Raw genomic sequence first — 25,632 nt, 5'->3', positions numbered from 1 at the left:
TTTATATTTCAAATTAAAATAAAAATTAAATGAATTTTTATATTAAAAACAAAACTGGAACTAGAGTAGTCCATAATTCAAAACATTCATTGGGGCTCGAATTTTCCATAGACCCAGCTTGACCAAAACCTTCATCAATTCCTATGACACTTGAAAGAGTGTCACATCAGAGTTTAGAAAAATGGCTCCCGACTTCAAGAGCGTCTTTTATTTTCCGGTCAAAAAATACAAAGTGTCTTTATTTTGTGGGACCTGGCGAGAAAATGACATCTTCATTTGATGTTCAGGGTTATCAGTTGAGAGAATAATTAAAAAAATATCACAAAAATATGATAAGTTGCGAATTGCTATTTTTAATAATCATAAAATCAATCTTTGAAATATTATAACGTTGATCATTAATTAGTTAAGCCAAACTAAGAAAAATAAACTTGGTAAAAAAATAAGAAAAATAAAAAGAGTAAGCTGAAACAAAAAAGGAAGTAGATGATATTACCCCATCCTTACTATAAGATTCATTTGACTAATTTAAAAAAATTAAAAAAATTACTAAATTATAACTTTAAACTATTTATATTTATTATTCTTTTAAACTAATTTGTTTCATTTACAAATTAAAATATAATCTAATAATTTATATAAATATTTTAAAAAAAACGACATATGTTATAATTAGTAATTTAATAATTTTACTACTCTCTTCAATTAGTAAATTGGATTTCATATTAAGAACGGTAGGTAATAATCCTTCGGAGTCATAACTTTCAAGAGGCTTAGATGTGTAACTAATTTAAAAAATAAGTGTTTATTTTTATCTTAAATATTATTTTTCCTGTTCACCTATTTGGCCCAAGGTTGACCTTGGAAAGATACTTATTTCTGCGAAGTTTCCTATGGCTTTCTCTGCCGAATTTATACATTGCAGGGGGAGACACCCGTGCATGCGAGGATCGGGGAAGTTACCGTTGTACTTGCTTGCCTTTAATATTAGAACTATATAATGTATAATCTAATTAAAAAGTTGATATTAATTTTATATGTAAAACTTATTTTTTGTATTTATTAATTTTTTTAAATTAATCTTATTAATATTGTCCTAAAAATAATCAAGTAAAAGAGAGAGAGAGAAAATTAACAAAGACGTTTAGGGTGGTTTTAAAAATATATACTACATCCGATCCTAATTATAAGACCCTGTTGACTAATTTAGGAATATTAAGGAACTTAGTTAAATTAGTTATTTGTAATAAATAGGTGTTATTTTTTCTAAAATATCTTTACTAATCAAGTTTGTTATCTAGAACTACCATTATTAAAGGACTATATTGGGAAAAAATAGATAAATATGAGAGAAAAAGTAGATTTGAATCTTATATTTAGGACCAAAATAAAAGTCAAACAAGATATTATATTAAGGACTGGAGGTACTATCATATTAACTAATTTAACTAACATTCTTAATTTATTCATATTAGTTAATTAAGTCTTACATTGAGGCCGGAGGAGTAACTAATTTGGGGCATTAAAAAATTATTTAAGTTGGTTATTTGTCCAAAATATGTGTTAGTCTCCCTAAACTATCTTTAATTATGTGTATTTGAACTATTCCTTGGTGAGAATCTCTTATAATTAATAAGAATATTTTAGAAAAAAATGATATGTAAAATAAATTGAGATTTTATATTTAGAACTAAATCAAATTTTTAACTAATTTTATATTAAGTAGCCGAAAACAAACTGAATTTGAGAGAGTTGGACATCACTTCAATTCAGTTTTAGATGCTCTCATTCTATTTATAATATACAATAGAAAGAATGTCTCAAATTTTAAACAACTTTTTTATTTTGGAAAAAAAAATCAAGGGTTAAGATGTACCAAGCATTCTGAAATATTCTCTCCGATGTGTTCAACACCTTAAAGTTTTTGTAGTACATGCCATACTCTGAAGTATTTTTTAAAATGCATCCAACACTATCTTGTAGTATTTTTTTTTTACACCTAGCATCTAAAAATATTTTTGGTACATCCAACATCAAGGTAAAAAAATATTTCTTTGTGTGGATGCATTTAAAAATTGCTTCAGAGTGCTAAGTGAGCCACAAAATACTTCAAGGTGCTAGATGTATCTAAGAAAATATTTTGAAGTGCAAGATACACTTTAACCCAAAATCAAATATCCATTCAATGATTGCTTGGAAATATTGAAGAAGATAATTAAAATGGCATCAAGATGAAAAAACAACAGTGATGTTTTTTTTTTTGGCGGGTCAGTGTTATGAAAAACTCAATATCAAAAAAATACTAATTCATTGGATAAGAGAGTTTTTTAAACTCAAATCACATTTCCCTTGTGAGATTTAGGAGGTCCAAAGAAAAAAAATAATTAGAAAATAAGTTTTAAAAATTACTATTATTTTCTACTCTAAAACTTGTTATTTTAGACTGTTTAGGTTATTATTAAAAATTTTTTAATAAATTATTTTCTTTAAACCTCATTATAATTTTCCTTAAAATTTATAACAATCACCCACCTTTGTGTGGGTCCGGTCACCTCGCTCTCCCTGAGCGTCATGATTTTCTTTTCTTAAGCTTCTTGACTTCTTCCGTATTTTATTATAAGAGACAAATAATCAAATTACATTGATAAAAAAAAAGTTAAAATTAGTTGAGGACAATTAATGTGTAAAAAGTATAATATTTTTTCCAATAATGCCCCCTTTAATAAAGAGAGAGTATGAGAGAGAACAATTAAATTATTAAAATAAAGAGAAGTAGGAGAGAGTGAGAGAGTATGAGTTGAAGACAAAATAAATAGAGGTAAAATAGAAAATCAATACAAAAAAATAGAGATAACTTTTAAGTGTCTTTTATATATGGGAACATGTCATAAACATCAAATGTCTCTTATAATAAGTAACAGAGTAGAAAAATTGACTGTTGAATAGAAAGAAAACATTCGTAAATTGTGGAATGTTTGCGAATTTTGAAAATGCAGTTGGACAAAACAAAAATCACAATAGTAAATTATGGAATCAGCATCAGCAAAAAAATAACCGAGGACTCAATTCAAACACTGACAAGCTGGCCATTGGCCAATAGTTTTTTCGAATTTTGCAACCGAATCCTTGGAGTTCCGAAATTTACACCATTTTGACAATTTACAATTTATTTAATAATCTTTCAGTTTTTAAAATTGAATCTTTCAATTTTTCCAACTAAATTTTCGAGATTTAATTGGCAACTACACGAAGGTATCTTAATCCATTTTCCCTCTTTTAAACCTTTGTCCTTCTTTGTAATTTCATACATTCATGGTCCTATTAATCTACACTACAAAAAAACATCAAATTAGCGACGGAATTTAGTAACGGAATTTCGTCACTAATCAAAATTAGTGACGGATTAGTGGCGGAATTCAGTTAGTAATGGAATTTTTTCTGTCACTAAATAATTAGTGACGGAATTCAAAATTAGCGATGGATTATTGACGGATTAGCGACGGAAATTAGTGACGGAAATTTTCCATCACTAATCAGTTGCTAATTAGTGATGGATATCCCACAAAAATTCTGTCACAAAATAATAATGGATTTGTGACGGAAAATTCTGTCACAAATTGGTGACAAAAATTTCCATCACTAAATCCATCACTAAATTTTTTTTATTTTGTAGATTTAAAATACCACATCATCGCCACATGTCCATTCACTATTAGCTGCCACATCATTAATGGCTGCCACCTCACCAACTCCCCTCTCTCTCTCCCCCATGTTGTCACGTCATCTCTTCATTCACGTCATTACCACGTGTCCATCATTGGATGCCACCTCAACTCCTCCTATTTCCCATAGGGCCACGACATCATAACGTCCACGTCATTGCTACGTCACAATTGAGCTAATTTGTGAAGAAGTGTTGGTTTGAACCTGAGATCTCCTGCACGCGTGCTGAAACCTTTGCCAGTTGAGCTGAGAAGCACCTGTGAAATTTTTTACAAAAAAATATATAACATTTTTAATAACAAATACAAATATATATAATAAATATAATATACATAATTTAATATATATAATAATTTAATATATTATTATTTATTTGAATTTAATTTTATATTTAGTAAAAATTTCCAATAATTTATATTTTTATTCAAATATTTAATAAAATAATAAGTATATTATATATATTTTATTTTCTTTTATAATATTTGTATTTTTTAATTTTTATATAATATATTGTTTAAAAATTATGATATATTATATTTTTATTTAATAATAAGTTTTAAAAAATAATTATTATATATTTATATTTTTGTGCCACGGAAATTAGTGACGGAATTTTTCTGTCACTAATTTTCGTCACAAAATGAGAGTTAGTGATGGATTAGTCACGGAATTTTCCGTCACTAATCATTTAAAACAAAATTAGCTATGGACTTGTAACAGAATAAGAATCTATCACTAATCCTTTACTAATTTAGTGACAGAAATTTTCCGTCGCTAATTTTAGTACAAAATTTCTGAGGGATTAGCAACGGAATAAAATTATGTCACTAAATTCCGCCGCTAATATCCTGTTTATTTTAGTGTGTCATGTTGTCTTGTAAGAGAAAGATGGTCCCCAAAAGGGGATGTAGAACTTTCGACTTTGACGGTTAGTAAAACAATTAATGATGGAAAAGTGTACAAAAAATTATATGCTACTAATAGAAGAACAGTGGAAACATATAACAATATTCTTTTCTGTCTTTTTTTATAAAAAAAACCACCATCATCTTTTTTTCTTAAATATAAATAATATTTACAAGTTATTTTAAATTTTTGTAGCAATTTTCTATTTTACCTCTATTAATTATTTATTTAATATTCAATATGTATATTATTTCATTTTTCAAACATCATCTCTCTCCATAACACATTTTCTCTCTTTTATAATTCTTTTTATTATAATAATTTTCTTATTCTCTTTCTTATACTTTTTTCCTCAATAAATAAGGGTATTTTGGAAAAAGAACTTTCAATTTTTACTTGTTTATTATTTTTAACTAACTAACTTTTTAATTTACATAATATAATCTTATGTTGCTTACAAAAAAAAAGACGGAAAGGAATATCTTATATAGCCACTGAATGCTCATATTGGCACCCAATATTTAATGGTCAAGGAGACCAGCGTAAAACAACTAAAGAATTTATCGTCTTGATGGTTAACTAGGAAACGGCCAAATATTATGATGTGGAAATAAAGCAAACCATATCTTGGTTGTTTATACTAACCATCAAGTAACTTAAATGATAAAATAATAAATAGTCTTTTCATTTTTAATTTTTTAAATAATAAAATGCAGAAGGCAATTGTATTGGATAAATTGTTAAGTATTACCTCCAGGAACTAATTAACCAATGTGAGTGGATTAAGAAAATTAGTTAAGTTAGTTGTTTGTAATAAATAGATATTGTCTTTTCTAAAATACCTTTTTTAATAACTGTATTAACTAGAATTATTATTTGATGAAATATTTAAAATGTGTAATTACTATAACGGTCACCTTAGAAAAAATAAAAAAATGTGAGAGACAAAATGAATTGGGTTTTTATATTTAAGGCCAAATTAAAAGTTAAACTAGCTCTTATATTAAGTACTGAAGATAGTATTATGTGAGCATGCTTGACGCTACGATTACTTCCAAGGGAACTATTGCCTCTGGCCCATAATATAAGAATTTATTTGACTTTTATTTTAATTCTAAATATAATACTCTAATTCATCTTGTCCCTTATATTTATCTATTTTTTTTCTCAAGGTAGTCCTTGTAATAATATTAGTTCTAACTAATACACTTGATTAGTAATGATATTTTAGAAAAGACAGCACCTATTTATTACAAATAAATGATTTAACTAGTTTTCTTAATCTATCAAAATTAATCAATTAACTTTTGTATTAAGTATTAGTAGTATTTAATAATTATTACATGATGATTCGAAGAAACCTAAAGTACAGACTTCCAAAAAAAAAAAAAAAAAAACCTCTTTCCAGCTAATCCCCTCTATCTTCATTTGAAACTCTCGTACTGGAAGCCTCTGCTGCGCATGCCTTCGTAAAACCATACCCCACACCCCATACTGTTTTGACTCAAGTTTACTGTTAATATCTTATATTGACTAAATCATAAGAACTACATATTATCACCAAGAACCAAAACGCACGTTTTAGATATTGCTTCTTATATAAGTGATGGAGTAGGGGATACGAAATAATTAGGATTTAATTAAATTAATTAGGGTATCTATTAGAGATCTGAATAAGGATATTTATCCATTAAAATTATGATTTATTACATTAATTATCTTTATTGTCTTTGATTATGATTAGAATTTGATTTAGGATTTTATTATTATTTTATATTTCCAGAAACTTTATAAAAAGGGTTAAAGTTTTTTTTGCATTCAGTTTAGATGACTGAATAATACAGTAATTAATATTTTCCATTCTCCTCTCCCCTTGTCTCTCCCTTCCTCTCCTCTTTCCCTTTTTTCTCCCTTCCCTTCTATCCCTTCCCTTTTTCCCTTTCCCGTCCTGCATCAATAAATTTAATTTGAACATCTAAAATCAAAAATAAATAATCGCTTAACTCAGTTGAAAAAGATTACTCTTGGATTTAGGTAAGTGGAAAAAATAATCAAAATGGAAAAATTGAATGTTTTAATTAAAAAAAGGCGTTGTAGTTAACCCGGTTAATTTTTAGCTCCCACAAAAGACCATGGCTCTTTATTAAAATTTCAATAGTTAGGGTTTTGAATGTATTAATCTTTCTATGGGGTACTCAAATGTCATTTTCCCTTCTAGCTGCATATTTGCAAAGCCTCCAAAAATTGTGGATTTCAAAAAGCGTTTTTTTCTTTTTACCAAAGCTTTTGAAAAAGGGTTAATGAATGGATTTCTTATAAATAATAAAAATTATACAGTAGCATATAATACACACACATATTGATTCTGAATCATTTATTAAAGAATATCAATGAACCACGAGTGAAAAAAAAGAAGACTTAAACATGCCTATTGAATTTTACAAGATAAATAGGTCAAACTAATTACTATTGTAATAAATTTGATTATTTTTACAATAGTTTTGACATGTCAAAATTTATTAAAACCATCTATTTATCATTTTAAAATTCACAATGTATGCTTTTGTCATTCTCTTATAAAAAAATCACGATGTTTAACAGCAGTAGATTAGAGAAGAAAAGCCTTCTAGCAAGTATTTATCCTACTAAAACTTGAAGGACATTTTTATTTTAGGGTAAAGTGTATATTTGGTTTTTGAATTTTATGTAAGATTTTAGATTATTCTTAGAGATTAAAAAGTACTACCTCTATCCTTTAATATAAAAATTTATTTAATTTTTATTTTGGTCCTAAACATAAGACCTTGATTTATTTATCTCTTACATTTATTTATTTTTTCAAGACAATCATTCTATTAATAGTAGTTTTATTCAATAAACTTGATTAGTAAGGATATTTTAAAAAAGACAATACATATTTATTACAAATAACTAGCTTAATTTATTTTCTTAATATACTTAAATTAGTCAACTAACTTTTACAGTTAGGGCCAAAGATAATATATTTTTAGTCTTTTGATCCTAAAATTATTAGTATTAAATGATAATTTTTTTATACTAATCATAATTATTTTAAAAATTAAGCTTAATATGTTAATATTTAATAATATTTTATCAATATTTAAGAGCTTATTATTATTATTTTTTTGGTAATGATTTTAGGATTAGAAGCTTAAAATTTACTTTTTTTAAATTAAAGGACGAAAAAAAATATTATGTAAAATTAAAGGATAAAAAATATACTTTAGTTTTTATTTTTATTTTTATTTTTGGATCTGTTTTTCACTTTTTCTCTCCACTCCCCGTGTCGTTTACCTGTTCGAACTTCAGCGGACGGCACCAAAGCTTGTAAAATTTGCCCCTAATCACTGAACAATCGCGGGATTTTTATGATTTGCAGAAGAATTCAGCTTCGCCCATACCCGGAGCCAGAGGTAACAATCTGCTTTCTTCAAATTCTGATTTTTGTTATTGGATTCCTTTTTCTCTGCAATCACAATATGTCTATGCTTTTCTCGGAAATCGTCTCTGATTCATTAGATATTTACTCTCCAGTCATCTCTTGTTTGGCTGATGGGAATCGATTGGAAAAGAAAACTTGAAAATCTGCTTGAATTTTAACTTTACTTTATGCCTAGGCGCGCTGTATCTGCTTTGACTTGATTTTTTTTTACTTACTCATTTCGGAAGAGTGGTATTGTTAGCAGAGCCATGTGCCATTTTTATTCTGTATGATCCGTTATTTGAGCATCGTATAGGGGTTATAACTAAGGATTTAAACGAGCGAAAGTTTTAGTGTTTTGTTTTTTATTGTCTACTTTCAGTTCTGTCTTGTGAGAATGAAGCACTTAGTTCATAATACATGTCACTATTTCGGAGCTCATTGACATTGTTAAATTGATTCTTTTATTAGACATATCATGCGATAAGTTATATTATAAAAGCCCCAAAAAAGTTTCTTTTGTTTTGACTTTTTGCCCTAGTAGTCAGTGTGTAAATGTTAACACAAGATTTTAATTGAAAACGAATCTTCATAAGATTTAAATATTGAGAATATTTAAAAAAAAAACAAAGAAAGAGTAAAAGTGATCAGAGCACAGCCGCAAAGATTGCACAAGTGCTAATCAGTCAACATAAGGAGTGCTAAACTTAGTTGTGGAATCTGTACTCGTGTTCTTTTAATATTGCAATGAGAACGAGGGTGGCAGTGTATGGAAGGCACAAACTGGTAGATCTGGTAAAGATTGTAATCTGTGGCTCTGTGCTAACCATGGAGGATGTAGCTTTCTCTTCCATGCTTAAACTTAGCACCACTAATATGAGCCTTAGCCTCAGCAGAGAGGATGCATACATGAATATTTACCTACCTTGATAAGAATTGAATGCTACAAACTCATAATAATATACCTTTCTAAACGAATATGCAAAAAGGCCAGAACAGGAAACTAATATAAATTACAATATGTACTAGTGTTGTCACTTACCTGATTGTTTTTCTGTTAATATATCTTGCATCAGAAATTCAACGATTTTAGACCAAATTACAAGGTTCTATAGAATCTATTTGTTTCCCACACCATAATGCCTCTTGCACATTTCCTTTCAATGATTGATCAATGAATCATATTTATCTATATAGAAGTTAGTTAATTTGTTTCCTAGAAGGTTACTCTGAGGTTACGTTTGGTAGAAAGCATTGAAAATGAGGGGTTAAGATTGGGATTATAATTAAAAAAATCTATTAAGAGAGTGTTTAGTATAAGAGATTGTTTGATATATGGGATTAGCCAAAGCTATGTATGTGGGATTGGAGAATACCATAGGGGGAAGTGGTATTCCCCAATCCCACCTTTATGGGTATACCTAATCCATCTAACAAACAATTATTCATACTAAGTACTATTTTAATGATTTTTTTAATTGTAATCCTAATCCCAATCCCTCATTTTCAATGCTTCGTACCAAACGGGACCTGAGTTATTTTAGATCAGCTCCTTACAACTTGATTGATAATCCATTGAATCCCCCCATTAACCGTGCAACATCTCATGGTTTTCTGTGAAGTTTGTATTCTAGGCACAGGGAATGCTTACAAGGCACTCAGTAGAAGTGGTGGATAATATTCGATGAATCAATGTATTAACGTGCAAAAGATTATCCTCTCACATATGGAGGCCCTGTAATTTACTTTTTACCACCCTTAGATAATCTATTGGATATACAGGTAATATTGATATGCGGGTGTGAACCATGTGAGAGCGAGCATTTGTGGTATTTTAGAATTGACAGTTAGTGAGAGAGAAGGGGTTATATAACAGGGTCTGGTTATTCGAAAGGGTATGGAAATTGTAAGGAGAGTTTCTTTGCCTCTCGAATGCACAGTGTGGTACTGTTCGTTCTCTTCTTTCTTATCTTGGAGACATGCATAAGACCTACACTCTGTGGAGGGGCATATTCCATTTGAATAATACATTTTTCAGAGCTGTGATTCTTATCGTAATCCTTCTCTTTTCATATGACTAGTGTTATATTTTCTCACAGTCTGATTAAAGCAGCATATGATGATTTTTAGTATGGTGCAAATTTCATTGCAAAAATGTAGTTTCTTAATTATGGGAACAACAATCACTGTGCCATCATCAGATTGCCCTTTCTTGATTTCAGGTGTCAAAGGATAGTCAGTACAAAAACCCGCAGAGTTGTTGGCATATATAGAGGAATGACATCATTGGCTCAACCTCTTATTAAAATACAAACTTTCACTTTTGGGAGGGCTCATCCTAGTAGCCTGGGATTATTAAAATCAGGAAAAGTATTCCAGGAACTCACATTTCCTCGCATTTACAAGAAGCAATCCTGCATATGCTGCACAAAGTTGACTCCATGGGAACCATCACCTGTTACATATGCTCCTACTGATGATCAGGGTGATAAATTCTTGCAGACTGGCACCAATATATTCGACACCCTTGATTCTAGCAAAAGCAATGAGCCAGCAATGAACAATGCTGATGCGCCTGTAGAGACAAAATTTGAGCCAGATGTTTTGTTTCAGTTTCTCAAATGGCCCATGTGGATTCTAGGCCCTTCCGTTCTTCTCACGACAGGCATGGTTCCAACGTTGTGGTTACCAATATCTTCAATCTTTGTTGGCTCTAATATAGCTAGCTTGCTTTCATTGATTGGACTTGATTGTATCTTTAACCTTGGCGCGACCCTTTTTCTCCTTATGGCTGATGCTTGTGCACGACCAAAGTCCCCAACAGAAGATTGCAAAAGCAAGGCCCCCTTTAGTTACCAGTTCTGGAACATCGTTGCAACTGTTACCGGATTTGTTGTTCCACTATTGATGATATTTGGGTCCGAGAAGGGTTTTCTCCAGCCCCAACTTCCTTCGATCTCTTTTGCAATCCTACTTGGTCCTTACCTTCTTCTTTTGTCAGTACAAATTCTCACTGAGGTTCTCACTTGGCAATGGCAGTCGCCAGTCTGGCTAGTAACCCCGATCATTTACGGGTCTTACCGGGTCTTGCAGCTGATGAGAGGTTTGAGACTTGGGGCCGAACTCAGCACCCCAGCATGGATGGTGCATACAATTAGGGGGTTGGTTTGCTGGTGGGTATTGATTCTCGGTTTGCAGATCATGAGGGTTGCTTGGTTTGCTGGAGTAACTGCCCGAGCTCGTCGTCAGCAGTCTTCTCCACCCGCTACTTCTGTTGCTGCAGTTAGTGAATAAAATGATGACTTCTTGCAGATTTACTTTATGGTGTCGTCCTATTTACAGGAGCATACTCATGCTCTATCTGTATATACAATGTGAATTGGTCCGGAAGTTGTCTCCATGCTCTGCTTCTTGATATGCTAATAATATCAATACATGTATCTTCAGTCTGTCGGCCAGACAAAGACTTGGTTGGTGATCCGGTTTTATACCCCAGGAATCAGGATATCAAATTGCGTGTTGCACACTTTCTTTGTAACTATTAAGATAAGTTATACTACCTCCGGTCCTTATTATAAGACCCCGTTTGACTTTTTGTTTGGTCCTAATTATAAGACCCCAATCCATTTTGTCTCACATATTTATACATTTTTTTTCAAAATAATCCTTCTAATAATGATAGTTCTAGCCAATACACTTAATTAGCAAGGATATTTTAGGAATGACAACACTTATTTATTACAAATAACTAACTTAACTTACTTCCTTAATCTCCTCAAATAAGTCAACTGGGTCTTATAATTAGGACCGGAGGTAGTATTAGTTTCATTCGTGTAATCTGGTAGTGAATTCCCAGAATTCAGATACGTTTTGTATGTTTATACTATTTGAATGATGGGGGAAATGAATTTTTCCTGCTTGGCGTCCCTCCCCCCGCTCACACACACACACCCCCCGCTCACACACAGAGAGAAGGGGAGGATGACAGTTGGAGAACAAAAGTGAACTTCCTGGCTGATTCAATACCTAGCGATTAGGTGTTTGGTAGGTTGGAACAGGAAGGTGATGGGATTGAGAAGTTAAGGTAGATGGGAGGGGGAGAAATGTTTGGTGGGGATGATTTGGAGACCAATTATTAATATTAGAGGACCGGAAAAATGCTTTATAAAATTATTGAGTCAAACTAAGAGTAGAAAATGTATCTTTTCTCATAAAATATATTATCTTAAGTTCTTAATATAAATACTAGTTTGATTTTTAATTTAATTCTAAATACTCCTTAGATTCTCAATATAGGACCCATTTTATAATATAATTTACATTATAAAATAGGTCTTATATTTATACTGTAAAATGAGTCCTATTTTTAGGACCGGAGGAATATAAGATTTTAATTTATTTCGTCTTTTATATTTGTATATTTTTTTTAAGATAGTCCTTATAATAATTGTATATGTTAAATGTTTCAATAAATAATAGTTTTAGCTAATACATATAATTAGTAATGGTATTCTAAAAAAAATAATATCTATTTTTTTACAAATAACTAATTTAATTAAAAATTTTTAATCTATTCAAATTAATTTACCGGTTCTGGAAGTGGAGCATTATGTTCCGTTGGCACGGGAGGAAAAAGGGGGTGGGACATTAGGTCTGAACCCAGTGCTTGACCAACTGATTATTAGTTGTGATAATTACGGGGCTATGTATTAATTATTACACACTAACCAAAAATATATTTTATGCACTCTTTTTTCAGTAGACTCTCTTGCGTTTCTATTTTTTTAAATATACATTTTCTTTGATTCTTTTTTTTTCAACTTATTCTTCCTCACACACCACCTTCATTAATAAGGATGTATTTAAAAAAATAAATATGTTTCTTACATATTTATTGTATTTAACTAATTTTGACTCACTTTTTTTATATACCTAATTAGTTATTTGTATATTATACTACCTATAGTTTTTAATATAAAAATTAGTTAACTAATTTGAGTATATTAAATAAATTAGTTAAGTTAGTTATGTGTAATAAATATGTATTGTCTTTTCTAAAACATTTTTGCTAATCATGTATATTATTTAACTACTGCAAAGAATACTTTAAAAATAAATAAATATGAAAAATAAATTAAAAATTAAATTATTTCTTATATTAAGAAACTAGAAGCAGTATATAGTGGTGGTGGGAGTATATAAATAAAACTGAAATTTTAAGATGAAAGCTGAGGCATATGTACAAGGATAGAACATGGAGGATGACTTGCGGCTTAAATAGAGGATGAGAGATCATTTTTATGGTGTTTGAAATTTAAGAGACTAACAATTCATATTTTAAAATTAAAAACAGCAATAAAACACAAATTACTTGCACTAACATTGCAAAACGTTTCCTCCCACGTGTCATATTTCTATAAAGAAGAGTGTCTGTAAATATCTCTCCCAGTAATAATAATAATAATAATAGCCGGAATTTTCAGTTACCCAGAGTATCTTCCCACCCAAACAATGAGAGACTAATCTCTTGGGTACTGTCAAGCGCTATAGCTGAGACCCCTCCTTACAGCGTTTATTCTACACACACCGCTTCAATAATCAAACCCAGAATATGATGTTTAAAGTGTTCAAGTCTCTTCCATTTGAACACTTGTTGGTTAATAGCTGTAATTGATTGGGAGGATGATGAAGGCCTGGGGAGAATGGGCGGGATGTAAAGAACGACTTGGGCAAGTTTTAACCCATTAAAGCACATGTTTGAACATTAACTAAGCCGGGAAACATGAATTTTTCTGTTGGCCAGAAAAATATCTATTTTTCTTTCTATTAATCATAAAATTGATTAAGAATAAATTTAAAAATATATAAGAAATTTTGAAATATTATTATATATTTAATTTCTGTGCCAATACGCACAAACTCACGCACTCTTAAAATTAGAGGGAATATTCATTCCAATTGTGACCCCATTTTTAAATTTAAATTTAAATTATTTTATTTTTTAGCAAAAAATTCAAATTATTTCAAACTATATATCTTTCTTGCACACAATTAATCTAAAAGTTTGTTGAAAAATATAATCATATTTTCAATATTTAGATCTAAATTATATTAAAATTTGTGGAGGAATATTAACATAAAAAAAGATATGGAGTACCCTAGGATGTGCGCCATAAACACGTTTTTCCGAAAGAGAAAAAGTTACATGAAACTAGAAGGAAGCTGCAATGTCTATATCTATGAATAATAAATTTTTTTAATAAATTTTACATTTTATATCTGACATCGACTGAAAAATATATGTAGTTTGAACTTGTTACAATTTTTTATTTTCTTATTTTTCTACAGAATTGATATGAAGTTTTAAATAAAAAATATAATTACTGAAAAGTCCTAATAACAACAAAACAGCTGAAATAACAAATTTTAATATAAGAAATGACAACTACTAATTTGTTATTAAGATTTTTTCATATTTAAATTTTTTCATCTGAAGCTTATAATAATTGTCTCTTTTTTCTGTTTTTTAAGGGAAGAAAGCGGTTAACTTTATAGTATTTAAAGCTTTACCTTCCCATTTTATGTTATTTCAATTATACAAACATTAAAAAGGATGATACAATCAATGCAAGGATGGGCTTCCACTCTTTTTTAAATATGAAACTTGGTCCTTGCAAATATTAGTATAACGTCGAAATTATAGTTTATTACAATGGATCATGAAGAGTTATTTAAAAAAATAAAATAATAAAAATTATCAAAAGGATTATATCCCTTCTCTTTTCTGCTTTGAAAGTAAATTATATATATCAATTCGTGAAAATTCCTTGGTAAATAAATACAGAACCACACAATTATAAACTCTTGATAATATAATAATGTCGGAAAAATTAAAGGAATAATCTGAAAAAAAATTCTTATTAAATTAAGTTAACTTGTTCACCTTGTATTTTTTATTTTAAAGGCAGCATGAAATTTACCATCGGTTAAACACTTCATGTTAATTATTGATTATTGATAATAACATCGTAGACACTTTTGATTAATTTTATCTTAATATATATTAAAATTAATGCTGATATATTGTTGTTGTCATTGTTATTATTAAAATAAAATAAAGGTTCTTAAAATGAATTTTGCTTTTACGAACAAATTTTAGAAAAGAGAAGCAAAAAAGAGAAGGAAAATAAAAGGAAAGAATCCTATCGTTCTAGTTCTAGAAGTTTTTGGAGGGGCGGAAAAGACGAAAATGTCCTGCCATTAATACCGCACGCAGCAAAGCTTTCTCCAAAGATTGAAGAGAGACAAAACCGTCTGTCTCACGTTGTTGTTGCCTTCCTCGCTGCTCCCCGGAATTCGAAAATCGTCTTCTTCTGTTTGACGGAAAGGGCCATTTCTTCTGGTCTCCGGTGAACTACTCCGGCATGAGTACAGGCGAGCTCCTCAATATCCACCCCCAGGACCTTCAATTTCCCTGTAAGACTTGAATTCCAAAAAGTAGAATAATATTAATATAATATAATCTGGTTTTCTTTCTTTCTTTAGTTTTTGTTTCTTTCCCTTTCCTGTGTGTTCCTTTTCCGATTCTTGGCGTTCTTCTGATTTTTCTCGCCTTTTTGTTTCTCAAATAGTTGAATTGAGGAAGCAGATCTCCTGCTCACTGCAGTTGTCCAACAAGACAGATGACTATGTGGCTTTTAAGGTGCGAATTTTACTTCTGCAACTTTCTTATCGGTTAATTTTTCTTTTTATCATCAATTCGAGTTTTTATGTTGTGAATTTCTGGGCTTTTATCTGTCTTATAGTTCCAATTTTTTATTTTGCGGTGATATTGGTTGTTTGTAGGTCAAGACAACGAATCCCAGGAAATACTGTGTTAGACCTAACACTGGAATTGTGTTGCCGAGGTCTACTTGTGATGTTATAGGTTTCTTTCTCCCTATTTTTCCTGATCACTGTCATATATGCACACAGAAGCACGAACGTATTCACGCGCATGAAAAGAAAAACTATCTTTGCTTGATAGTTGGTATAGATCTTTGTATGCTTAGGTTGGTGTTAGCCTGTTTTATTTTGAGCCTGTTTAATCTTTTGGATGAACTTCGCGACAGATATATTAGAGCCTATCTTTATATCTGAATTTTTAAACATCATCCGTAATGACCTATTGACCGTCATTCATCCGTGTGATACAGTGACAATGCAAGCGCAAAAGGAGGCACCTCCTGACATGCAATGCAAGGATAAGTTTCTCCTTCAGAGCGTGGTGGCAAGTGCTGGAGCTACCACTAAAGATATTACTCCAGATATGGTAGCCATTCGACCATTAAGTTATTGTGCCTCAGTAAAATAAAGAAGATTTACAGTCATTTTGCTTAATATAATTGATTTTTCTGTGCTCATTGCATATAGTTCAATAAAGAGTCAGGCCATCATATTGAGGAGTTCAAATTGAGAGTTCTATATGTTGCTCCTCCTCGACCACCATCCCCAGTTCGGGAGGGATCAGAGGAAGATTCTTCTCCTAGGCCATCAGTATCAGAAAATGGACATTTAAATGCTTCTTCTGAATTTACAGCTGTGAGTAATTAGTGGGTTTGTATTTGTTTGTTATACTCAACACAAATATTCCCTGTTTTTCATCTTCATTAACTATTGTTAATTATGAACATGCAATATAGGCTTCAAAAGCTTTCAGTGAGCGGGTTGAACCTCAAGAAACTTCGTCTGAGGTACATATGGTACCTTTCAATTTCTTTCTGATTTATAGGTTCTGTATGTTAACTGCAAGGAATACAAGTTGATGCTTTCAGTTTGGACTCATTTATTTATGTGGTTGTGGATGTTTTTATTTTCATTGTTTATGCCTAATTTGAGTTCTATATCTATGTGACACTGTCTACCATGAGTTGCTTTCTCTACTCTGGATTCCAAGAACTTATATTCCTAAAGATTCAAGTCTAAATTTATTTTTCCCTTGCTGTGTTTCGCATTATATCCTGTTGAAATTCTGGCATTAATGATATTTTGACCGTTATGGTTGAATATGCTATGGTAAATCGGTGGGTTTTTTATTCTTAACCAGGTTTTCTTTCAATGGTTGAGCTAGTGCATACTTTTTAAAGCTATCTCACTTTAATGCTTCGTTTTAACTAGATGACCTTCTGTCTCTCTGTTCTAATACATGCTGTCTTTCAAAGTCCGTCTTTTTCTGATGGTTATCAAGCTGATCTGAAAGATTTAAAATTTATGTTCATGTTACGTTCTTGACCTAAAGAAACAATGGGTAGACAAGAGAGAGGGAGGGAGGGAGGGCGAGGGCAATGGGGGGAGAGAGTCTTTTTCTTATGGTTATCAAGATGAATTGATAGATTGGAAATTTCTGTTCATGTTATGTTCTTGACCTAAAGAAACGGTGGGTAGACTCTAGAGAGAGAGATTGATATCTTGTTTGCTTTTATTTTAATGCTTCCTTGAGACGTGGATTATCTTTTGGGTGGGGTGGGGTGGGGTGGGGTGGGGGGGGGGGGACCTACTTAGCGCTGCCAATGGGGTTTGCTTCGGCAGCTGTCAAGAGGCCTCAATGCCTCTTGCTGGCACTGTCGAGGGCCCTTCATCATGGCACCCACTTCCTAGTGCCTTTGCCACCTTTCTAACAAAAGCAAGGCACTTGCCTTAGGCACCTTGCATACACTAGTTTTATTTTGCAAAGATATAGACCTATATGCCCATTAAACGATTCATAACTATTTTGTTGATTTTTAGCATTAAAAAACAATGTCTTGAACATAGGAAAACCACAAAACCCTGCGAGTCATAAGTAATGGGGAAGAGTGATCATTCATTCTTAATGTTAATGTCTAGGCTTTTAGTAATCAGCAACAAAGCAGCAAGATCACGAGAGACGACACAAGTGTACAACATACTTTGCTCTAGGTATTGTTGCTTGCCACAATAAAAACATCCTTCCCTCTAGGTATTGTTGCTTGCCACAATAAAAACATCCTTCCCTCTAGGTATTGTTGCTTGCCACAATAAAAACATCCTTCCCTCTAGGTATTGTTGCTTGACGCTACTTTGAAAACTTAGTCCTGTATGCCTTTATGTCTTCAACACTTCTCTTTTGTGTCTTCCTTTACTCTATTCATCACTTCAATCCAGTATGCTTTTGGAATTCAGCCAACACCTCTCTTTCTCACGCTGTTCAGAGTTTTGAACTTTACTTTGTATATTGACTTATTGTGCCTACATAGTTAATTTATGTGTCAATAGTTATCACAATTGTTCATACTTATCTATTTTCAATTATGTACCATATTTTCAACTTTTTCCCCTCAAATTTAGTGCCTAGCTTCAATTGGGGAGCATTTTTTTAGCCCTCACACCTCAAGGTGCCTGAAGTCTCTAGCACTGTAAGGTCTGGTCTGCATTTGACTAATATTTGACTTGCTTCTGCTGGAATGTGTAAGTTCAGGGCACATTATTTTTCCTATCCCAGTAAAGAGTGGGAGTATCTCACTATTGATGTCAACTTCAACTTTTCTACTGTTTAGATGGAGATTGCTTAACAAATTGCAGTTCCCTGTTTTCCCTTTTCCTTCTGCCCTTTGTGATTTTTCATTGGGGGTGCTTGGTAACACCCTAAAAGCACTTAAAAGTGCTTTCATGCTCCTCTCATATATTTACCTCACACACCCTACAATCACTTCTAAATAGCTAATCCAAACACCATTTGAGTTTGCAATTTTTATTTTTTTAATGGGGGACTCGTTGGAATAGAGATTTATGTACAAGCATATTTAAAATATTCTGTAGACTTTTACCTGTGCGTGCTCAACCAGTTTCAATTTCTGCTGAAGCAGTTATTACTTAGTACTGGCTGAAGTAAACTAGCACTGCTTAGCATGTGCTTATTAGTGGTATTACTATTTCTATTTCTGTAATCATTTCCATCCCATGTTGGTTCCCTGGTGTGTTGGTCCACAACTGAAACACTTGTTTCTTTTAAACTGGCAGGGGAGAGGGTCAAAAAACACTTCTTGATCTACAATTGACAATTTAAATCCTCTTTGATTAGAACTGTGACAAAATTTGTGGATTAGGTTTTTCTTTTCTCATCCTTAACTAATCTTGCTGCCAGCTAGTGACAAGAAATCTTATGGTTGTGAGGCAAGATCTATTGACAGAGATGTGTGCAGCTAGCTAGGTACAGAATTGGTAGCCCAATTGTAGGTACTTCATCTGAAGCATCAAGTGGCAAGGAGCCTCTGTAGTGCTTCAGCTCAATTCTTTTTATCTTAACTGATTGAATCATATTTGGTACCTGAGAATGATTCTTTATACACAGTTCCAAGGTGTTTTATACATCATAGGTGACCAAATTGGATGTTTATACGCATATGATTACATTTTTTTATTTTTGATAAAAAAAATTCAGTTGCTTAAGTAACTCATAAGTTGAAGCAATGAAACTAAGTGTGGTGTATCTCTTTTTGTGTGTATGCTTGTTGGCTGTCGCACTAGCATTCACATATGTGCCCACGTGTTTGGGAGGGCTGGGATTTTGTTTTCTCTTGTAACTGTTTGGAACCCAACAAGAATGGAATTTCAAAGATTCATCTATAATTAGTTCTGTGGCTTGAAACAAAACTTCATTGAATTCTTAATGTACGTTCAACTTGACTAGTTTTGCCCTTGCTCTGTGTTTTTCTAAGCATTTCTTATGACTCATTGATTTATTGTTTGAAGTTGTTTCATTTATGCCATTTCCTTCATTTCTGGACGAAATTTTGCGGGTAGATTGTATTGGCTCTCACAGTCTCTACTTGTTAGAGCTTGGGATTGGTATTGCTGAGATATGCGTGAAGGCTTTGTGTTCATTCACGTTTCATTATTGATTCAGGCAAGGACTCTTATTTCAAAGGTGACTGAGGAGAAAAATTACACAATTGAGCAAAATAAAAAGCTGCAGCAAGAATTGGTATGTAATCACACAGACAACCTTTTATGGCTTTCTGGCATGCTTATAAAGTTTTTATAGGTTTATTGATAGTTTATCCCGTCCCATCATTCTAATGCAGCCTTCTGGAAAACAAATTAATATCCTTATCTTGACATTTCCGCTAAACTATTTTGGATAATGGATGCTCATATTGGAAGTTAGAAGTAGGTGTGGGACCATTTTACCATCTTGTTATCAACGTAGGAGTACTTTTTTTTTTTCCCCATATGGGGATTGATAGGAAACATGGGCCCAGTTGGCATACATTGCGTAGAAGCATGATCCGATTTTTGTTTGCTTGGAGTGAGTTGTCAATATATATTGTCTGACGTAGCTTGGTACGGTGCATCTGGGAAAATATGATTGTGGTTAAAAAATTAAGTTCATCACTTCATTTTCTTTGCTAATTTGGGCAAAGCTGCAACCTGAATGTCTACTAAAGATGAGAAATGTTTGCTTTTGCGAAACAGACAGGTGTCCTAGATTGAAAATTGTCTGCTTAGTTTGCTGGGTTATCCTCCCCCCCCCCCGGGGGGGTCTGTGTGTTCTCTCAATGTTTTCCGGGTTAATTGGGTTTTCCCTTTTAACAAGCTCTTGTGTATGTGCAGCATTGTTAAGTGTTGTCCAGGTTCATTGGGTTTTCCCTTTTAACAAGCACTTTCTGGTTGCAAGAAAATTTCCTTGTGCTATAACAGTTGTAGATAGAACTTGTATAGCTGGCTGTTATGCTTTGGCCAGACAAAGAAATGAGCTTTTCCTTTTGTCTCCCGATACTAAGTCTTGAGAAATGTAATCTTATATGGGTTTTAATTGACATTTCCATCTTTAACATTGTTAGTCTTGTAGAAAAGGAAACTCCCAGATTTGCTTCATGTTACGACTTGGAGAATGCATAAATTCGGTGGGGTTTGCCAAAATTTTTTTAGCAATATCAGCATCACTATATATTTGAAATATGATTTTCTTTTTTGTGGTCTGGGAATTTATTCATGATTCCAGGTCTATTTCCCATTTTTTAATTGATTCTTCGTTTACTTGAACTTAGTAGTCTAAGGTCGGTTGCCTGTTAAGTTGGGTTTTCCTTACTTGAAGTCTACTATGCGTGTCTTGATTTGAGAGACCTGAATTTGGACTCAAGATTGCTATTTAGCTATCGTTCAACTCTCATTCTCCTTTCCCCATGGTTGTTCTTGTTCTATATCCTTTGTTAGAGACACCACACCACAATTTCACCTTACGTCTCATGAGAGGGGAGGGGACGTGGGAAGTAATGAAAAAGTAAACATAGGGAAAAGCAAAGGATTTTATTTTTTCTCTTCATAATTACACTCATTGTAGTGGCTGATTCTTGCTATGTATTTTTGGCTTTATTCGAAGTTTAGAGGAAGAGAGAGCTTGGTTATGGGGGCTGAGGTGGACTAGTGAGATAGGGGATACTCTGGATGCAGTGGTTAAAATCTAATTTAATTCGTTGGTTTAGTTTGTTTTATTTCCAGGTTCTGTTCTGTTCTTCATTTCACAAAACTAATTATATTGATTTGGTAGGTCAGTAGTGCCAATACCATGCTGAACTGATCATTACCCCTTTAAACATCCTCCAAACCTTACAAGGCCATTGTTAACTTTAGTATTGATCATCAACATTGATTCAGTGCCACTGTGAAGGGTAGCCTTTACTTCCAATATTTGTTAACTTTTGGTCCAGAAGTTAATAATTTAAGCAATGCGATTAAACCTTTAGATGGTTCCCATGAAAAATATTATCAACTTGAATCCTTCACATTGCAGGATCTCTTGAGGCGTCAAGTCAGCAGGAACCGCCGTGGCATTCCATTTACGTATGTACTTCTGGTTGGCATTATTGGCATCATTTTGGGATACCTATTGAAGAGGACATGACCCCAGGAACTCCGAAGAGACGGAAATGTAGAAGGCAATGAGATCGTGAATGATCCACAGACACTGTTTATTTTATCAACCAATTGTTGTCGCTCTTTGAAAGGATAAAAAGAGAAAAAATTGGCTTTGTGTGAGTAGGTGGTAGCTTTATTAGCAAAATAGATGCTGGGGAAGTTGATGACATCTGTATCTTGGGAATTTGGGTATTTTATGTAGTGTGCCAACTCTTTGAATAATCTTTTGGCGGCTTCTCTAATCTTCTTACGTGGGTTTCAGTATTTATAGACTCTGAAATCGATTAGATGTGGCTAGTAAGATGTTGAAATGGCATTAGAGCAGGCTGATTGGCCTTGAAGACCCCAAAAATTAGCCATGTTGACTTGGGAGAGGTTTGTTTTATATTTCTTTCTTCTTTCTTTCTTTCTTTATAATACAAGTGGTAGCATGCGGGATGGAACCTGCTACCTATCGCCAGCAAGGACAAATGGTGTGCCAAGGGCATCTTGAGAGAATTATTTTCCCAGTTAGAAAGGTATTATTCTTTGATTATCAGCAATTATTTTGTTCCTCAATGATCAAACTCTCCATTGAAGGTTCTTTTTGGATCTAGGTTTTAGGATCAGCTAGAGTCTGGTTGATACCATTCGTGATATATGATAATTTTTTTTTAATATACTTTATATTTTACATGTTGATAAATACTGATTGGTTGATTGATTTTATGATTTTGCGCATGGTGACGTTGGGTTTGTCGAAATATTTTTTGGATGGAATTTTGCGGGGCTGGATGGTAGTGCTTTGTACTGAGAAGATTTAGACGATATTAGAATAAACGTATCAAATTTAGCTCCATAACACAAGTTTTTCTTTTTTATTTTCGAAAATAATTAAAAGAAAATTTGCTGAATAATAAAGTGAAGAAAGAAACAAATTCCTTTCTTTTATCTCCGCCGAAGGGGCTGGAAGCAATAGTGTGTCAGCTCATATGGATGATCATGAGAGAGAATTTATTCATTTTGGCTCATAAAGAAACGTGCTACTTTCTCCTTGAACTGGTTAATTTATATTCTAATGTAAAAACATCATAACTAATTTTTTAGTATTTATGAATTAGTTATTTATTATTTTTACAATTGGAAGGGGTGTATGGAATGCCGGATAGAACATATCATTTCTTTTTCTTTTTCTTTTCTTTTTTGAGGTGCAAAAGATCACTGGGTTGAGTTATGGGTATTGCAAAGAGTGGCAGAGTTGAAGTTGCCCTATTTAATGTTATATGAATAGTATGATTTCTAATAAATGTTACATGTGTATCGATTTTAGCATGATAATGAGAATCACATTAGGTTAAGTTTCCATTTGATTAGTTCAAGAAAATAATTAATTTTAAAAATATATTAAAATAATCAAATTAATGAAGAATATATGTAACTAGTCCAAATCAATTAGTTAATATTGATAATGGATTTTTTTAAATAAAAAAATGTTTATATCTTTATAATTACTTGACTTCATTTTTTTTTTATTAAGACATGGATCATATGCAATCTGCGGAACGCAAAAAAAGTCTGCCTTGTACGCAGCCCAACTTCTTATGGATGTTATATAACACGCACATTATGAACTTTGAAAATTCATTTCCTTGCTGGTCAGTACATTTATGAAAATTTTAAATGCATATCATGATTAAATTAATAAACTATAAATTGATATCACTGTCCAATCCAGTATCAATCTAATTTTTAAAAAAGAAATTACTCCTCAATAATTTCGTGGTTCAAAAAAGGCACATGTGACCCTGTTCACCAACTACCGAAATGGGCCTACTAGTATCAACTCGTTAATGATGCACAATTTGTCCAATCCATTTGTTTAATAATATATTTAAAGGGGAAAAAATTCCATCGATGATAGGGAATGATGGGAAAGTTAAGACTCTCTTTAATTATTAAGTGGTGTCACTCAGGAACTGTGACATTTTCTTTCAAATTATATTTATTAAAAAGGTAAAAACAAATATTTCAATACACAGTATAAATTTATAATAAATGGCATTGTGTACAAGTCAATAATAATATAACCCCTTTTTCTCAAGCTTTTGTCCAACGTTAAAAATTGTACTTAGTTTAAGGAGATTCAAGAAAGTTTAAAACATTTTTAATGGTTCTTGTTTTGATAAACTTTATATTTTTGTTTAAATTTTAATTTTATCTAAGTTAGACATGCTAAATCTTTTTCAATAACAAAATTTACTTCATTTTCTATTAGCCAACACACACACACACACACACACACACACACAATCAATAGAAAGTTACATTATTCATAAGTAGTACAGCTTATATTATATGCACATTTAATCCTTACTTGATTAATAGTGTAATTAAATCATTAAGAAATATAATTATATGAAGATAATCCATTTAGTGTATCACACTTTGACCATATGTAATTATTAATGAAGACCCCACCTTACATTCATAATTATGGTTGTTATGATAATGACCCCAATTTGTAGGACACTGAGGCCCCTCACCATGCTAATTTCAACCAATAATTAAACCTTTTTTTCCTATAAAGTTAAGAACACCCTTTTAAAAGGGGAACAAATTGAAGGACCTGAATTCTTTGCAATGAGTTAAAAAAATATATACGTAATTTACTTCTTTATCTTTTTATTCATTGATATACAATCATATCATTCATTGAAAATGATTGTTTCAAACATGTGAACCTTAATTCTAACAGGACAACATAAAGCACCACAAGGACAATTAAGGCTCTTAAAGTTTCACAAAAACAAGTTGCATTTGGGTCAGTCTCATTAAATTGCCAACTTTTATTGTGTGGAAAACAATGATGGGCAGCCAATAAAACATTAGTTTGGTGAACGACAAGCTATCCAGTGAAAATACCACTTGTCATGCTTAGATGGGATATCTGGCTCCAGTTTAATGTTGACATATTAGTGTGTGCCTGTCTTTAAATTTATAAATAAAACAAATAAAAAATCAGTCTGATTGGTGTGAATTGAAATCGTGGCTACGAGTCTATGTTTAAACCCTTCTAATATAACCTGATAGAAATAAACATATTTGCTGATTTGAAGGTTTTAAAACTGAGCCAAATACTATTCAATTCTTAAGACTCACTTAACTAATCTATTTTTTTTTTCACCATGTACCAAAAAGAATTTTTTTTTCACCAAACTATTAAAAAAATGTGAACAAGAGAAAGTTGTCCCGTTTTGGCATTTTGGTGGAGCTCTATTATCATTTTTTTCTCATCACACGATCAAAATAAAAAGGCTTTTTTAGCACTCAAAAGAAAAAGGGTTAAAATACAAATTTATCCTAAAAATTTTCACTTAGGAGTGTTAGACATATGAAAGTTTTTTGGGATGCAAATTTGCTCTAAAAAAAAACTTGTAGCAATATTACCCTTTCTAATAAAAAGATTAGAAGTCAACATCATTTTTTTAATGATAGAGGGTATTATTAGTGTGATTTTAAACTTTCAGAACAAATTTAAATTCAAAAAAACTTCTAGATACCCATCGCTTCGGAGTGAAAACTTGCCAAACAAATTTACAACTTAACCCAGATTAAAAAAATGAGACATGAGATCATACAACATAAATCCATGATGTGCACACATTTTT

The 25,632-nt window shown here is 31.8% G+C and overlaps 2 protein-coding genes across 3 annotated transcripts; both read left to right on the top strand.

Moving 5' to 3' along the window:
• The first annotated feature begins 7,973 nt into the window (after positions 1–7,973).
• LOC114713622 (uncharacterized) lies at positions 7,974–11,600 on the top strand. Its single transcript, XM_028898296.1, has 2 exons — positions 7,974–8,063; positions 10,294–11,600. The coding sequence occupies exon 2, from the start codon at positions 10,349–10,351 to the stop codon at positions 11,363–11,365; it is 1,017 nt and encodes a 338-aa protein (XP_028754129.1). The 5' UTR covers positions 7,974–8,063; positions 10,294–10,348; the 3' UTR covers positions 11,366–11,600.
• A 3,783-nt stretch (positions 11,601–15,383) lies between these two features.
• Positions 15,384–22,658, top strand: LOC114713621 (vesicle-associated protein 1-2-like). 2 transcript variants are annotated; one of them, XM_028898295.1, is made up of 8 exons: positions 15,384–15,547; positions 15,703–15,773; positions 15,917–15,998; positions 16,267–16,382; positions 16,484–16,651; positions 16,753–16,803; positions 19,974–20,051; positions 21,861–22,658. In XM_028898295.1, the coding sequence occupies exons 1-8, from the start codon at positions 15,496–15,498 to the stop codon at positions 21,969–21,971; spliced, it is 729 nt and encodes a 242-aa protein (XP_028754128.1). In that variant the 5' UTR covers positions 15,384–15,495; the 3' UTR covers positions 21,972–22,658. The 2 variants fall into 2 exon arrangements, with proteins under 2 accessions (XP_028754128.1, XP_028754127.1); XM_028898294.1 differs by having other exon boundaries at positions 16,753–16,812.
• Positions 22,659–25,632: the final 2,974 nt, after the last annotated feature.

Source organism: Neltuma alba, unplaced genomic scaffold (assembly GCF_004799145.2).
Source record: "Neltuma alba isolate B1F8T4 unplaced genomic scaffold, ASM479914v2 tig00011441_pilon, whole genome shotgun sequence".
In the NCBI taxonomy this organism is placed as follows: Eukaryota; Viridiplantae; Streptophyta; class Magnoliopsida; order Fabales; family Fabaceae; genus Neltuma; species Neltuma alba.
Note: the sequence above shows the minus strand (reverse complement) of the source record. Positions and strands in the feature narration are given on the sequence as shown.